This window comes from Sinocyclocheilus grahami, unplaced genomic scaffold, assembly GCF_001515645.1.
Source record: "Sinocyclocheilus grahami isolate Dianchi unplaced genomic scaffold, SAMN03320097.WGS_v1.1 scaffold1162.1, whole genome shotgun sequence".
Lineage (NCBI taxonomy): Eukaryota > Metazoa > Chordata > Actinopteri > Cypriniformes > Cyprinidae > Sinocyclocheilus > Sinocyclocheilus grahami.
Window position 1 is genome coordinate 29,507 of NW_015506341.1, and position 18,457 is coordinate 47,963.

General features: G+C 39.9%; 1 protein-coding gene across 1 annotated transcript in view; it reads left to right on the forward strand.

Moving 5' to 3' along the window:
• The first annotated feature begins 2,258 nt into the window (after window positions 1-2,258).
• Window positions 2,259-18,457, forward strand: part of LOC107567472 (slit homolog 3 protein-like) — a 90,991-nt gene continuing 74,792 nt past the window's right edge. The window contains exons 1-3 of the mRNA XM_016253164.1: window positions 2,259-2,291; window positions 7,366-7,493; window positions 15,806-15,877. Coding sequence (XP_016108650.1) covers window positions 2,259-2,291; window positions 7,366-7,493; window positions 15,806-15,877 — 233 coding nt within the window. The remainder of the gene's footprint in view (window positions 2,292-7,365; window positions 7,494-15,805; window positions 15,878-18,457) is intronic.

Consider the following 18,457-nt stretch of genomic DNA (forward strand, 5'->3'; position numbering starts at 1 on the left):
AAGAAATTGGGGGGGGGGGGTGGACCTTTTCTATTTATAATATCCATACGCGGACTCTTTCTTGGAGGCAGCAGAGGAATGTAGAAGCTTTAGCAGAAAGCTTTAGACACCCAAGGGAGCATTTGAGCTCATTTACTTTGATTTAGAAGCTGCCTTCACCTCCCTTCATAGCGACTTTGACCCTCACCTCCTCCCTTGCCATCAGAAAAAAAAAGCAAGTAAGGACGGTGTAATGAAGCGAGCGCTGAATCTGTTTAGCCTGCGTCAGCTCTTGGGATGATCAATAGTGAAATATTTTTATTCATAAAGCACTGAGTTAATTAAATCAAGGAGTCTTTGGGCTACATGTAAGACACTAAGCAAGGGCAGTTAAACGACTGCGGCAGAATACAAAGCTGACGCTGCCAGACGCTGATCAGTGAACAAGGACTCCACCTCTACATCCTTCTGTCTTTCTCTTTTGTTTCATTTCCATACCCACTTCCTTACAACAAGTCTGACTTACTGCTGTCACAAAAGAGATTAAAGAGATGGCGATGGGTTTCAGATCAGTCAGTCTTACTCTGTGTTTAATCATCTTGTTGGTACACGTCTTAATAGGGCTGAACGTTTATTTACCTTAACATTGTAGCTGCTATTTATTCCATCTAATGCAATATCCATTAAAAAAATTATTTTGATGATCCCATCTTATTTTAATTATAATTTTATTGCATTGCTTACTGTACAGTATAATATTTAGTGTTATGGCAAGTTTGGTGTCAGTAAGATTTATTTTTAAATAAATAAATTATTTTATTTATCAAAGATGCATGGGATTGATCAAAAGTGACACTAATGGCATTTATAAGATTTCTGTTTCAAGTAAATGAACTTTCTATGCATCAAAGAATCCTGAAAATAACAATAATATTAAGCATCACAACTGTATTCAACAGTGATAATAAGAACTGGTTTGTGAGCAGCAAATCAGCACATTAACAACTATATTTATATCTTAAAACTACATCAGTAATATTTTGATGGTTTTAAAGTGAAGCTGAAGGGTGACTTTAGTAATTCATGATATCATATTGTACGTAGATTTCTAACACAGAATTTTTAACATTTGTTTTGGTGTCCAATGCATTAAGAAAAAAGTATAAAATTGATATATTTAGTTGTCTGGTTTTGACCACTGTCAAACTAATAATAATAATAATAATTTAAAAAGCAGGAACAGACCTATGATCAACATATTTTGTGGTTTGTTAACAGTAAAAGCCTTAATCGTAATCATTATTTTTCAGATTAATGATGCTGTTCTGCTTCAGACAAGAATGCATTATTTGATTGAACTGGCAGACGTGTATTAACCTTCACAATTGTTTGCCTTTATCTGTCTGCCATTATCATCCTATATGCAGCACTGCAGGTGAAACCTCCATCTACAGATCAGTACAGTTACGCTTTCACATTTGCAGCCAGAGTGTGATTCGTTGCTGGTTCTGTGCCACCTGCCAGAACATAATATTTACATCCACTTTTCTCCATTTAAGAGATAGATTTCAGTGGAGAAACCGCAATCATAACTTTTAATAACCGAAGAGAAGCAGAGGATCTACTGGCTGGTGATTCACGCAGAATGAGACGGGAGAGCGATAGAGCGAGCGGCCTGGGTCCAATGAAAAAGCTCCTATACTCTGTGTAATTAAGAACTACTGTCATCCTTAAAGCCAATTATACTATATAGTCTTTCAGGGCCAGAAATCCATAGTGTTTTAATTTGCCTCCATTTTTAAAAGTGGCCATAAAGCAGAGCGGAGACTCCAGCCGGCAGCGAGAGAGAGAGGGCCGCCCATCACGACCATAACCGGGGCTGTAAAAGAGTGAAATACGAGGCTGCAACGGGGTCACTATTTATTATGCACATTTCTATATATCTTTATCGAATAAGTGTTACATGAATTGTCGTTCCGGTGGGAAAAGGCTCCGCTGATGTGGAGAAAGTGGCAAGAGTGCATGCTTTACAGTAGATGCAGCTCGTCATGTGAAACCGCCGCTTGAATGGGTATGGACTTGAAGACGTCTCGGGTTTCATAAAACAAAATGCTTATGGAGTGCCCCAGGGGGTCTGCTGCTTTCTCTGAGTTCTGGCTGTGTCTTTAATGAAATAAATCAGAAATGTGCATCTCATAACCCATGCGAACGGCATCCGACCCGGCCAGCTTGCAATCTTAACCTCCCGATTCCTCATGACACCCAGATGAAAAACAAATATGCCTCCAGACTCTGAATCCTCAAGCCGAAGGGTATGTTGTAATACTCTCCTTTTGTTTATAGGGCTGGTTTTACTTCAGAACAGTCGCCCGCCATGCTTAACAGCCATTTGGCCCCTAACACACACATTTAAACTAGTCATCCCTGAAGCAATCGGGTCAGATGTAATATGAAAGCAACGCGGTTTGCCCCAGTTATGAGTGCTTACTAAATGAATAATGTAATGTCATATATCTGGCGAGAGTATCTGGAGGGTTTTAATAACCATTCACCTGATCATGTGTGTACGCTTAGACGTGTCTGACCCATCTGTGTGTGATCGTACCAGCACATCCGGGGTCGATCTGTCGGCGCTGGCAGGACTTAACAGAAGCGTGTAGGAACCCACTGACAGGCATCAGGGCCTCTGCGAGAATCTCGGACTCTAGATTCAATTTGGCATGCAGATAACAGCCCTGCCAAGAGCAAGAGTGAAAGCAAGACAGCGCTTGATAGATACTGAGAGAGGCACGGGCATGGTGGGAGACATATCAACGGTCCAGTCACCCAGCTGGGCTGCGGTTTGTGCTCGATAAGCTAGATGGAAGGAGACAGATGTCTGTTTTGACTTTGGTTTTAAATATAAGAAAGAAAGAAGGAAAGAATAGCCCAAGTGCTCCGGATCCATGCATCACGAGAGCCATTGAAATTAGACTTGTGTGATATACTGTATCAACAAGCAGTCCAATCCAGACGGGGATTAGATTTCTCAGAGGGCTGAGTTAGCCCAAACATCGTAAGTAGTTTGCTCTGTAATTTATACAGAGGCTTTATTAGGGGGGAAAAAATTGCCATGTTTGATTTTATAAGAGATTAACATCACAAAGTACTGTGAAACACACATTTTCTTGACCTCCTCAGGGAAAACCAGTCCTGGCCGACAGTGAATCTCATGTGTGAGAGTGTACACTTACATTTGTGCAGATGCTTTCATGCAGAAATCACAAGTTTTCCCTTTTTCAGTTTTTTTTCACATTTAGTTATTTATTTACTTGTTTGTTTGTTTTTGCATACACTCCTGTTCAAATGTTTGGGGTTAGTAAGATTTTTTTAGTTGAAGAAATTCACTTTTATTCAGCAAGGATGTATTCAGTTGATCAAAAGTAAAGACATTTATAATGTCACTAAATATTTGTATTTCAAACGAATGCTGTTTTTGTGAACTTTCTATTCATCAGAGAAAAAAAATGTATCGTGGTTTCTACCAAAGCATTAAGCAGCACAACTGTTTTCAACATTGATAAGAATAAGAATAAGAATAAGAACATGTTTCCTTCAAATTAGCATATTAGAATGATTTCTGAAGGACCATGAAGACTGGCTGGTGAAAATTCAGCTCTGCCGTCATATGCGTAAATTATGAAGTATTTTAAGATTTAAAATTTCATATTGCTGTTTTTAATGTATTTATGAACAAACGTGTAGCCTTAGTGAGCAGTATAAGTATAAACTTAGTATAAACTTACCGACCCAAAACATTTGATTGGTAGTATTTAATTATATATATATTGGGATTATAAAATATTTTAGAGTATTGATTTGTAGTAAATTGCTGTTGGTGTTTTTGCTGTTATTAAGCTAATCAGAAACTAATTGAATAACTTAGTGAACTATTTAAAAGTCTTATTTATTGACTTATTTAATCATTTCTGCATAAAATGCAGTGTAATCTATGTCTGCATAAAAGGTGTCTCTTGTGTTTTTGAGGATGGCACAGTTGGCTTTACTCTTGCTCTGGGTGCTGTTAGGTAAGATTGCATCTTTATATGCTGTAAGGTATATGTTTGCAGAGATTACTGAATTGCTGAATAGGATGGCTTGTTCAGAAGGCTCTTCTATGGAGATGGGTGAGTCTGTGCGTGCTTTATGCTAATTACTAACTGCATGAACATGCTCCCTCATTTCTGATCCATATTCATCAACATTACAGTAGAATGAGGGTAAGAAAGAAAACTCTGCATATGCACCTGAGAAGCTTTTTGTGTGTGAGTCATTGCTGAATGAGAGCCGGTCTCAGCCATCCTGCATTATCTGAGTTACTGTAAAGTGATGTTTAAGTTTCCGCTGCTTCCTTAGACAATCACTCTTTTCCTTTGTGGTTTAAACAGAGCGAGAAAACAACAAAACCGACGCAAATAACCTTCTTGTAAAACCGCAGCATTCCATTTTTCATTGGAGAGATAAGAGTGACATTCGTAAAGCGTGATAAGAAAGAGAATTGACCGACATTCCCTCAATTTTGTTTTTTTACTGTGTTTGTAAGGTAGCGGTGTATTGATATTCTGCTCTAGAAACTTACTTACGCTGTTTGGAAAATGAATGGACGGACTCTGCTTAAGATTTATTCTAAACCACTAACCCCTAAGTAGAAAATGTCTGCAGTTAATTAAGCCAAAAACACTTTCAAAAGATGTACTATGAAACTTCTTAAGCAATTGTTAAAGAGAAAAGTCTGAAAATCTCCCATTGATGTATATTGACAAAATATTGAGCTTTCGAAATGTGACAGATGTATGTATTGAACTATTAGTGGTCTTCTCTTCCGTGCATATGTTTAACCGTTTATCATTGATTCTTGTGTGCATTCGACTGAAAACATGATGTTTGCTGAGTGGCATAACAACAGCTTTAATGTAGTATGTAGCGTTTCGCTTTGTCTGACCTTTGTGTGTGTGAGAGTCTGTGCGTGTGTGTAAGGATAGATCCTCCTTGCAGCTCGGCTCTTGTATCCTTGCATGTTGCTGAGCGTTTATCTGTAATATGTTTTGGCGTTGCCAGGTTGTCTGGACATGGGAGCTGTAATGGAATCAAAGGGAGATTTATGGCATGCATCCTGACAGTCAGAGAGAGCAGGGCCAGAGCCAAATGAAATTAATGAAATTTGCAAGCAGATTGCTAGAGGAGGGGGACCGATGCAGCTCTGTCCTTTAACAAACACTGTTTGGTTTATGTCTGCTTTGAATCTGTATGTTTAACTTAAAGCATTTGTTCCAGTGTCTGTTAAGACGCCCAATTTGACACTAATGATAGCAGTGTATACAAGGATTGAGCTCAGTTTATTTTTGCTGTAAAATTCAGTTTATTTCTCCAAAACAAAATTATTTTACACAGCATATGAGTTTATACTATATATATATATATGTATACTGTATATATATATAATATTTGCCAAAGATTCTTTTTAGAAAAAGTTTGTCTGTTTTTGAAAAATAGGTTCAAATCAGGTTATATTATCCAAAAACAAGACTTATGTAAGGCTTATGTAATTTTGCTTTGTTCATATGTGTATAATATATATAAAACAAAATAAATATTAAGAAAATTATGTTTACAGTTTATGCAGAAAATAGCATCAACACAGTTATCTAAATTGACTAATCAACCTGTGTTTTAAAGATTCTTTGGAGAGCTTGTATTCATTCTGAAGTCACATGGATTGTGTAATTAATACATCGTTAAAAGATGAAATACGTACATTGCTACATTCTCCTGCCGGTATAATTCTCATATCTCATAAACTTCTATTGTCTCTTTAATTCTGTCTGTAATTCTTTGTTAGAAATCATCTCATTCAACCCAAAGCCTGCGAGACCATTTTTGTTTTGCTTTTTTCTTCTGACATGGAGTTTCTCTCTGTCGCTCCTCGGTGAGAGCACCGCTGAGACTGATTGTGTTTCATAAGTGCCGTTATTTGGCTGGGACAATTTGCCTTTTTGTAGAAATAATGAAAAAGGTTCCACTGAGTAAACAAAGCAATAAAACATTTATTAGCAGTGGAAGTGCTGTAAAGTACTACGTTGCGCTCGCGGCACGCCAAGGATGCACGAGGCCGGTGCTTCGCCATTCATGAAGAATTAAAAAGCCAAAGCAAAGAGAAGTTGCCTCTGTGCTCCTCACCATCTCTGCACTTTATCTGTTTCGCATTTAGATCATCAAAGGCGACGGGGAGGTAGTGCTGATATACATTCGCTCATGCCCAGCGTGATGATAGTATAAACATCTTTCCTATTTTCCCACTCTGGCATACGAACATGGGATGTTATGAGTTTTTACTCGGCAAATGTTTGCCCTCCTCTGTGCATGCGCTGCATAGTTCGACTTGAAGGATGCACAAAGGAACATGATGTTCACATCAAGCCAAGAGTGCTGTAAAAAAGAAAAAAAAAGAAATGTAGGATTGTGGAACATGTCAAAAACCATCAAGAACAGTTCGATGAAATACCATAGCCCCTTATTGCAAAGCATAACATAGTTATTAAGATTTTTGCCATAATAAAACTTGATTGGTTGGAAAGGGAAAAAAAACACACATATCCAGTTCTGGCGGGGGGCTGAAGGAGGGGAGAGCCCAATAACTACAGTTTTTAATGCTCCTAAGAGGAAATTGCTGGCAGTCCTGTGCTTGATATATCATGTCCCACGCATGAGCTCTGGCAGAATTCCTCGCCACGTTTGGATCCGCGCCTGATTGTTTATCAGTGAAATTGGTTGTAGCAAGGTCAGGTGGGTTAACCCACATGGTGGTCTGTCAGTGTTATGTGTAGCAGGCATGATTCCAAAGCAGACGCTTTGATTAGCTGGGCAGATATTCCATATCTCATTTGTTTCCTTCTTGGCCAGTAATTGCATTCTGGTTTTCAAATTATGTTTTGCCAGCGTGAGTCTACAAACAAACAAGCTTAATAAAGTTAAGCACAACCATTGTGACATGTCAAAAATCATTTGGCTCATAAGCGAGCATTAAAAATGCCAGGCATTCATTTTGATGTAGAGCTGCTTTTGTCTATTTTCTTTCTCGGGTTACTCAAAGTGCATATGATTGCTTCATTTTCTGCAGGATTGTGGGACGTACCACTATGAGACCTTTCATTACAAAGTACTGCTTTAGAAATGTTTTTCATTAGGCGCACATACAGACGGAGTGATAAAAGGCCAGACGAATAAAGGAGGATGTGACATTTATGGTCAGTAGAACAATTTTGGTCTTCAAAGCTGAGGCGCGTCGTTCCAGTGGGGCGGCAGCAAACTGTCCATCTTCCTCAAAACGCTTTCGACCGAAATGTGAAGTGGCTTCAAACAAATCCTAATATCTCTCTCTTTCTCTTTGTCATCTCTCTCTCCAGGGACCTGAGCGAGAATCAGATTCAGGCTATTCCTCGTAAGGCTTTCCGAGGGATCACCGCCGTCAAGAACCTGTAAGTGTTCCTCCGTCATCTCCACTGGCATCCGTTCGGCACCGTGACATTCGTTTGCATAATTTTTACGAGGCCAAACAAGCCTTCGGTAAACTGTACTTTCCCCTGAAGTAGCGAGGCATGGTGTGTTACTCAGTCAAACCGCAAACAAGGCCGTCGTCCACTGCATTTACCAAGTCAAAGACAGATAACTGAAATGAAAGATAATAATTTCTCAGGCTGGAAGAGGAAAATGCTCAAAAGCAATGTGCTAGGTGTCCTACATGTATGCCCCTCGAATAATTTGTCATAACAGTTAATAAGCTTAGCGCTGATGAAAATTCAATTAATTAGTATGGTTCAATAAGATGGATATCTTCAGGATATTGCAAGTGAGCAATGTTCCACAGCCATATGCAATTACAGTAATGGCTTCTGATAGGGATGCACTGAAATGGAAATTCTTGGCCGAAGCCAAAACCCAACAAAATTAAACACTGGGCCGAAGACCGAATACCAAATACGGTTTTTCGAGTTTTTTTCCCCATGTATTTTGCCCAAAAAAATTCACCATTGCATAAATTAAAAAGCCAAAATGTGCTTTTTACTGTTTTGTCTTGCTTTTCAAAGTAAAAAAATCAATTACAAAACAACCATTTAAAAATATTTAACACAATATTTTTCCTCGCACTTTGGACTTGAACCCTGGTTAACAAGCAGATCCGCCGCGAGTTCATGCAGCGCTGTCAAAATACATGCAATGACCGCGTGTATTAGAAAACATAACGTTCTGCAGTTTATTTACTAATTGTTTAAGGCCATTTTGCGATTTCAATCATCATACAGTAACCAGCAACAATCACCCCTTCCTCTTCTCATTGAAGACATGCGATGCAGTCCTAAACAGTTTCTCGCTGTCGGTGCTTGTAATGATTTTTGCGTCTTTCTCCGACAGTTTAAATGCTTCCACACTGCTGATATGTGTGCTGTATAATAAAGAGCACGCCTCTCACTCTGCGCTGGTTGCTATTTGGTCGCATCATATCATTGTTCGGTACAATTTATTCGGTCTTTTCGCTTATTCGGCCGAAGCCGATCTCGCTACTGTGGACTATGGTAGAAGGGCTTGTTAATTTTAATGAATAAACTTGTTTTAAAGCATAAACAAGGCCCTACAAATCTAAAGAATCACCCAATTTCCTGGTTTCCTTTAAGAACAGAACAAGCACAGGAGGCTGGTAGCTCTAACACGCCTGCAACAATAAACATCGCCTTCAAAGAGGACTGGATGATTTCAGCAATTAAATAATGAATGAAGGACGCAAAGTTGAGGTCATCATTAATTGAGCACTTTGTTTGTAGACAGAGATCGGTTGTGGTATGCGGCCGTAGCATTCGTGTGCGTTCCCAGGCTCGAGTGTGTGTGAAGTTCTGGGCAGTTTCGTCGCAGTATCTGATACAGGCTTTGTTACAAAGACCGTTTTCAGATGAAGTCTTTCCCACCGTGGGCTGAGAACCGCGGGTCACGTCATGCTAGATATCTCTGAGAGGTATGGAAATATAGTTGGCTTTTGTTTGAAGACATAGACATGAGTTTCAGCCATAGAGAAAGAAGAAGAAAGAGAAAAGTGTTAAGAGTTGGGAGACTTTGAGAAGTCCAGATATATAGCCGTAGTCAAGAGTAGTCATTTAACAGACATTTTTATCCAAAGCAGCTTAAAGAAGATTTACAACAGGATTTAACAATGGAGATTGAACCCTCAACCGTTACTTACAAGCCTACTGTATGTATATGTATGTGTCTTTATTTATATACACATATATATATATATATATTCAACCGCTTTGCCACATCTCATTTCAGTATCATTTTCAGTGTGTTCAGGGTGGTCTTTTTAGTTCACTGTATTTCAGAGTGACACTCAGATGTTGACTACCACCCGCCCTGCTCAGATTGAGTTAACTGAGTGTCAATACTAAATCTGACCTCATTGACCCCTGTCAAATGAGCCCCAGGCTGAAGGAGTGCCATCAATCATCTATGCAGGTCAATGGATTTCTACAAACATGTAACAGATATGTACAAACAGTGACTTGATGGTAATACTTTGCTTGTAAGATTTACACTGTAGTATTTATGTAGTATCATGTTATTTTTCCAAAAACTAAACTTTATTTTTCGAACTTTATTTTTATTTATAATTGTATTTCATTTGTAATTTACTTCAAAATAAATCAGAATGCATCAGAAATCAGTACTCATTAATTGCCAGATTAAAAATAAATTAATAAATAAATAAAAATGATTTAGACTGTTTTTGTCTACTGTGAATGCAAAATATAGTAACCTCTATTAGAGATTTTTGCGATCTATATAGGATATTTAACATAGACTTTATAAAAACATGAACGTAGTGTCCGTGACATTTTTGAAGCCCAAAGTGGGCGGAACTGGGCATTGCCATCTTGGCAGCGCATCACTGCGCGTCACTCCTGGATAATCGAAAATGGGCAAAGAAGTGGGATGTGGGTGGAGCTGGTTGCTGAAACCACGCCCACCTAGCTCGACAGTGGTGACAGCAGCGGCATTCCACCTGTCACTCAAGTGGCCACGCCCTTAATTATGTCGAACTTTAAGGCTTAATATAATTCAAACAGATGAGTTATAAAAAATTCACCCCCTCACAGTTGTCATGAAGGGCAAAATTAGCTACAGTATATAGACCAAAACCACTGTAAACATACCAGGCTGTAAACATATTTTTTTTCTGCAGTAAAGTTTTAACATGGGGGGTTTATGGGATTGACTCCCTTTTGGAGCCAGTCACTAGCAGCCAGTCGATGAGTTGCAGTTTAAGTCACTTCCATGCTGGTTTCAAAAGAGAGACCGGAAGGTTGCTGCTTGATATTTAATTGTTAATGCTCATTTCCCATTTTTATTTTATTATTATTTTTTGAAAATGTTGAAATAAAAAAAAGTTACATTTTGGTGCATGATACATTTTGAGTATTGTGCATATATTTCATAAAAAAATTGCACAAAATAAATTTAACACATTACTTTTAATGAAAAGCAGCAATGTTATTAGTTGTATTTTATAGACAATATTGTAATGCATTACTATAAAATGTAACATTCCCAGCAGTTGTGAGCTTTCACTTCCCTTACACGCATACAGCATTTTTGTGCTACATGTTTTCCCTTGATGTTTTTACAGTGATGTCTGTGATGTTAGACAGTGTTTGAGTGCTCATCACATCACTGTCATGTGCACCGTCACACTCTGATGGATGAATGATAGGTACAGGTAGGCAACACTCATTTCTTCAGGTAGGGCTTTTTAGAGAAAAAAGGGCTAACGAGGATTGAGGGAGAAGGATGGATTTGTACGTCAGCAGCGCTGCCTGCTTCTCTCCCACTGACCTGCCTCTGCAATGCGTGGCAAGGTGACTCTTGATTTAATTGTTGAAATCATCCAGCCCTCTGTTTTTTTAACGGGAAGGAGTAGAAAAAAATGGACAGGCAGCATTCCAGGAATGAATTGATTTTCTCATATACTTTTCTACCTTAATGTCCTCTGTTTACAAAATGGCTATGCACGCTTTGAGGGCTGGTTGAATCTCTGTCTCTTATATTGTCCTCGCATCTCCACAGTTTTACAGTCTACAGCATGCTGGAGTCAGCATCCGCCTTCAGCCAGCATCCTCCACCTTTTATAGAGGGGCCATCTGGATAAAATGGTCAAGATGGTTCTTCCGGCTAACGAGAGTCTATGTTGCACCCTAATAAACCAGACACAATATCTCCCTCTGCATTTATGGCTTTAGCCGTGCCCTCCTACTGTTCACCAGACATGCTACGCCGGCCATGTTAACCTCGAGAAGCATCGAGTGTGGGTGATGTTGTAGAGTCCCTCATCACATGCATTGCATATCCTTTGGAGAAAACATGCCTGATGAGCTCTATATCAACATGACATGCTTGTGTCTGCGGGGTATGGATCCCATTAGAACAGGTGCTGTATGAGCAGTGGATTCATGGGAAATGGGCTTACATGCATTCGTTCTGTTGACATTTGTTATTTACAGCGGATGGAGAGGCCAATGGTGTCAGCACATGTAGAGTACACAATACTACATCACCTGAAGCCGAGGTATAATTGAGAGAGCAGTGTGTCCTGTATGGTTACCTGGCTTCAGATACGTGGACACTTTGATTTTTGTCCCCCTGTGGGAGGCTCTCATATGGGTGCTAATAAAAGCCTTTCTACTTCATGCTCCTGTACCCAGAATGTCACTCTGTGACTGTGCGTGGGTTTGAATTATGGCCGAGAAGACCAGGTGCAGTCGCTGTATGCTTTACAAGCTTCTGCGCCCAGCAGACGGGACTCTGCAGACAGCAGATCTCACACACTTTCTCAGGACACCCATCCACACTGAGACTGCCCTTCTGTTCGATTTGGACAATAGACTAGACAATATGAGACCAGACGAAATTAGACAATATGAGACCAAATGAGACAATGTGAGACCAGTCGAAATGAGACAATATGAGATCAGACAAAATGAGATAAAGGACAGATGAATTGAGAAAATATGAGACAAGATGAAATTAGACAATATGATACCAGACGAAAAAGAAACAATATGAGATAAGACAAAATGAGATAATGAGGACAGATGAATTGTGAAAATGAGACAATATGAGACCAGACTAAATGAAACAAGAACAGACTAAATGAAATAATATGAGACAAGAAGAAATTAGAAAAAAATGAGACAGGATGAAATGAGACAATATAAGACAAGACAAAATGAGATAATGAGGCCAGATTCATTTTGATAATATGAGACAATGTGAAACCAGACTAAATGAAACTTGAGGCCAGGTGAATTGAGACAATATGAGACAAGAAGAAATGAAACAATATAAGACCAGAAAAAAATTAAACAATATGACTCAAGACACAATTAGATCATATGAGAGCAGATGTAATGAGACAATATGAGACAAGATGAATTGAGACAATAAGACAAGACTGGAAAAGAACAGACAAGATGCGCCTAGAAGAGAGGAAGAAAAACGACAAGATCAGATGAAAATACATAAGAGAAGAGAAGTGACAATATGATATGATATGCGCAGTAATGAGATATGAAAAAAGTGAGACAAGGAGAGTAGAGAAGAGACTAAAAAGATGAGATTGGGTGAGAAAAAATTGATTAAATAAGATGAGGTGAGCTGAAGTAAAAAAAAATGAAGAGAGGAAGAGAAAAGAAGAGACTAAATTATATGAGATGTGGAGGAAGAGATAAGATATAAAACTAGAAGACATGACTCGAGGCGAGATAGAGTGATAAAATGAGTGGAGGTGAGAAGAGAAGAGTCAAAAATGAGATGGAGACAATACTAGAGGAGAAGATACAAAGTGAGATGAAAGAAGAGATGGCAAAGACTACTAGAGAAAAAATGAGATGAGCAGAAGTGAGACAAGACAGGAAGAGAAGAACTGAGATGAGACACAAAGTGATAAGAGACTGTAAGAAAGAGAAGTGACGAAAAGAGACAAGACTGAATGAGATGATAAGAATCAAAGTGTAACAAAACCAGAATATGATATTCATATTTTGCAGCTCTGATCAAGCATCATCCTGGCTGTACTGATGGCTAGTTCTGAGTCATTTGCTGTGTTAGCTATCGAGCGTGAATGAAATACGGCCATGCGGCTGCTGGTTAGCATCACTGACTCTGACAGATTAATAGTCTAGTGAAGGGAAGGAAGACCCATATCTGTTTCTTTCTCTCGTTCACTCCAGATGGGACACTGGCAGGACAGGAGCTCTAAAGTGCCAATACGGCTCATGACTGAGATGATTAAAGGCCAATGTAATTAGAGCAGGAAAATTAAAACTGGGACTTTCATTACCCTCCACTACCATGTCCCACCTCTCCAAACAATCACCAAACATGCAGATATTCCCACACACCACACGCTCACATATGTACATTCAAGACAGCTATTCGCCCTTGACTATGCTCAGTATTATGATTGTTAAAAGTCTCTTGCACATGATCACACTGACGTCCTCTAGAGATCAACTCCACATGTTCAAATACAGACAGTATGACTCTGAAATCTGATTGGATGAGCCACGTTCGAATTCTAAATATAATTTGCCAAGTTTCCACAATAACACCTGCATGTTTGGCAAATTAACTACATTAATTGTTGTGGAATTTTGTTTATTGAGATTATTATTAACAAATTAACTGTGAGGAAATAGATTTTGGAGCAGGTTTTGTTGGGAGGGTGCTGTTGTAGAAAATCTATAAGGTTTCAATCACCTTTGAGTAAAGAAAAATGCATTCCTGTAGCTCAAGCAGTAAAGCAAGGCGCTAGCAACACCAAGGTAATGGGTTCAGATCCCAAGGAATGCCTGAACTGATTGAATGCAATGTTAGTTGCTTTGGATAAATGCATCTGCCAAATGCTTAAATGTAAATGTAAAAATGATAGGTTGAGGTGCTTCTTGTGATATGAATGCAAAACAGCCATTCTTTTAAAGCATTTATATCAAAATATGTGAAATAAAAAGACTGCATACCATGAATTAATGACAAAAAAAAGTATTTTGCTGAGTTGAAAGCAAGCAGACCAGTCTATCCTGATTCATGAACAAATGTATATTATGGTATTATGAACAAGTTATTTTTAGTGTAGCCTAGTTCTTGAACAAATGAGCCGATACTTTTAATGAATTGTTCATAAGGACTAGTAACTCGTTTGAATCAGTTTGAGAAATCCTTTATGAATCAACATCTGACTCTCTTAATGAACTGAAATTTTCAGTGATGTCCATATATCAAAATGAAGCAACAGACTTATTGTCTGTATTTACAATGTGTAAATAAAGACACATATTTGCTACAGTTTTTGTAACAAATGAATTTGTATACATTTACAGTATATAATTGGTGATTGCCATTTTAAGAAATAAGCTGTTGTTGCCATTTTATAAAAGTGATTTCACTACACTAATTTAGAGTCAAAGCGCTGGCTTATGTTATTGTTTTATTCTTAACAGAAGCCAGTCTTAATACATTTTGGATGGAAAAAGAGACATAAAAGACAAACATTTTACTTTTGCTCATAAAGGTTATTTATTTTTCAGAGTGATGGTTAATGCATCTGCGGTGGGTGGCTGCCATACAGTCTGTCCCATCAGCAATTATGGAGACAGATGCATGTCTTTTAGAAAGGAGGGATGGAGTGAAAGAAATGCCAGAGATGTTCCGTTCTTCTTTATTATCCGTCTCTAAAGACGCGAAGGCACCGTGTCTGTCACGGGTCAGATGTCACAGCAGCTCTGTTTGCCGAACAAATGACTTAAGGAAAGCGCTTAGATTCCTCCTTCTTTATTCAAGCCTCTTTCAAATCCATCTCCTTTAAGAACTCAAAGAGGGAGGGGTAAATAGAGAGAAGGAGGGGCGGATGGCAAAGTCTGCAAATTAAAGTAAAAGGAAAAAGAAGCAAAAAAGAAGCAGTGCCCCTCGCGTCTGCTCGTCCAGCATCGTGACCCCAGCTGATTTACGAACCCCTTCCTTTAATGAAATTGTTTCTGTGACAAAGCCGGTAAAAGCTTGTAATAGATTGGCTGCTCTAATGTAATGAAATTACTCCCTTTCTGACTTCAAAAAAAAAAGAAGAAGAAGAAGAGGTGGATGAGTGGGCTGGGGGGAGAAAACGCAATTAATATTTACAGGGAACTGACAGACGGGGTGGGCTGTGCACTATAGCCAGCCTCCTGTTCTCCCTCTCTCCCTCTTACCTCTCTTTGCCCCCACACTCAGCAGTGTGGCTAGAGAGAGAGAGAGGATGAGATAGGAGGAGGTTATAGCCAGACAGGCCCCTTTTAGCCAGCTGGTCCTTTATCCCGACTGCGGTGAGGAGAGGAGAGTAGATATGAGATCCCTGTGTGTGTGTGTGTGTGTGTGTTAGTGTGTCTACCTCCCTCCCGCAGCCCCCACCTCTCCTCCTCCTCCTCCCTCCCCTCACCCCCCCCCCCCTCGTCTGCAGACATGCCGCTGACTTTTGTCTCTCATCTGCAGGCGGAGGAGGTTATAGCCAGACAGGCCCCTTTTAGCCAGCTGGTCCTTTATCCCGACTGCGGTGAGGAGAGGAGAGTAGATATGAGATCCCTGTGTGTGTGTGTGTGTGTTAGTGTGTCTACCTCCCTCCCGCAGCCCCCACCTCTCCTCCTCCTCCTCCCTCCCCTCAGCCCCCACCCGCTCGTCTGCAGACATGCCGCTGACTTCTGTCTCTCATCTGCAGGCAACTGGACAGCAACCACATCAGCTGCATCGAAGATGGAGCCTTCCGAGCCCTGCGCGATTTGGAGATACTGTGAGTCCCCCTCCCGCCTCCTCTGCGGGGTTCTCTCCTCTCTCTTCACCTCTGCTGTCCCTTCCTCTAACTCTGTCTGTGTGTTTCTTGATTGCTCTCAAAGGACAAACTGTGTTGCGTTATGGACCTGTGGCGCATAATCCGGTGTCACCCTGTCCGATCTGACACCATGGCGCTTAGCATGCGATCGTCCGTGCAACAGCTAAAGTTGCTCGTTTGTCATCCAGTGCTGCATTGTTGCCGCTTGAAAAAGTGTCCTGACTTTTCCAGGTGCACCTTACCATTATAAGCACTGTGTTTTCTGTCTAGAATGTCTGTAAAATCGTGCTTCCTACTTTAAAGCAGCTGTTAGACTCAGATGCTCAGATCTCTGTTCTGTTGCCTGCTGGGAATTCTTCTTTTTTGGTTTAGTCGCACATTTAGTCAGAGTTAATAGTAAATGCTTTGATAGCAGAGAAGAGATTTGATGTGTTTGTGAGTGAGTTTATGTTTGTTTTTACTTGGGTGTCCCCTTGATTGTCTTGGAGAGGATGAGAGGCTGGAAGCAGGATATACGGGGAGGAGAGGGGGTGGGGGTGGTGAGTTTGGGGGCTAACCGCCACATCTCCATCAAGCCAATTGGCAGGGTGCTAAGTGCCAAACTCATCCTCCAAATGAGCGCCACTCACTGGGGACTTGGAGCCAAGCCACCCCCTCTATTAATTCCTGGCTCCATAGGACACAGCAGCACGGCATTACATCATTATTAGGCAGGTTCTCCAGCAGTGTTTGCTAGAGGTGAAGGTAGAATCAAAGAAGGAAAAATAGGAACATATTTCATTTCTTGTCCTCCGTCCTCTCCTCGTGACCAGAGCATAAAATGACCTTATAAAACAGGAGCTTGGGAGCAAGAAACTGTGAGTAAGTCAGGAATCAATTTTCATAAATAATACAGAACCTCCCCAGATTCTGCCATAGACCTTTGGGACCCCGGCGAGCCAAGGAGAGCAGCGGTACATGAATACACATCACTTTCCTGCTGATTGAGCCATCTCTCCACCCCTCTGGAGAGGCTGCAACACACAGGTCTGCAAATGACACTGTATCATGGCTAAATATCCCCATGCGCAGTAATCAAGCTCAACCTCACATCTTAAACCATGTTCTCCAGTAGCAGATTCAACATATGGCTGAGCATTTTGGCTGTGCTATAGAGCTAGCTTGTGAGAATATGACACCTCTAGGTAATTGATGGCAAAATGAAGGTTTAGGTGTAGTAATTTCGTCAAAAAAGTCTCAGTGTGAGGATAATGATTTCCAACATGAGTTATATTAGAGCCCAGACTAACCTTTGTCTTAAGACTGATCTTTCTGAATGACAGCACAGCAGATGGAGATCCATCACTTGTATCGCCAAAGAGTGTCTCTGTGTGTTGTCCTAATGGTGAGATGGATTTTACTGGTAAACCATCTTATTTATTCAGAAACGTAGTGGAGTTTTAAGGGTTCATTTATGCTTTTAGAAATGTCCAGGGGTTGTAGACGTCATTTACACATTCAACCACATTAGTTTTCATGTCTAAACCAGTGTTGGATTGTAGGAATTCAGGGCAAGCGTGTGTATTTTTCCAATGTAGATCAGTATAATTTGACATCTGGAGTTATAAATGAAAGAACGAATGATAAACATTTTAAAAATGTGATGTTAAAGTGTGTTTTTGCAATTCAGAGCGCACTTGAGGTGTAATTTAATCACCTCAAGTGCTCGTATTATATGCATTGTTTGAGTGTGGTGTGTTAAGCATAACTCCAGAGGCCAAATAAATCTTTTAATTTCAGTGATCATTAAAGGCCTGTTAAAATAGATGGTGCACTGCGACATAATTGAGAGATATGACCATCCTTTCCCATCATGCACTGGTGGGTTTTGTGATCACTGTAAAATTTTGGTGATCACCATAAACAGCGACTAACAAAATACCAAAGCAAGGAGCTATTTCAACACTTCCATCGGGTTTAGCGATGGTGATCAGAGTGGAGATTAGACAGAGCGGTTCGTAGCTAACCCTCCTCCACAACTAAATGACTGCTAGTGATTTAACGCCTGCCAAACTACACAGAATTAATGATCGGCCCTTTCTGCTGATGAATTGTAATTTATATTTAACATAACTGTGCTAATGACTGAACTAATGACTTCAAAGCTATCTCTGACATTTTCTCACATAGGACGTGACATGCATCCCAATGAGCTGAAGGAAGTGCAGTAAGCAGCACATGATGTGTTCTCCATCTGCAGAGCACCTAAACCTGCCTATAAGGAGCACCCCTTTGATTATTTTTCATTGAATACTTGGGTACTGCTTGCGCTTGCTCTCATTTTTTATTCTGATCACTTTTTTGTTTTTAAATATACACCTAATCAGGCAATTGTATCTTTCCATTCTCACTTTAAATGTAGATGGACAATGTGGAACTGTGCATTATAAGGTGTCCACCTTATCTTTATTATATTCATGAAATTCAAGTTGGTGGTTTTAATAACTACGAACGTGGGTAGCGCTTCTCATTTCTAATTTCCAAAGACAAATCAAATCAAAT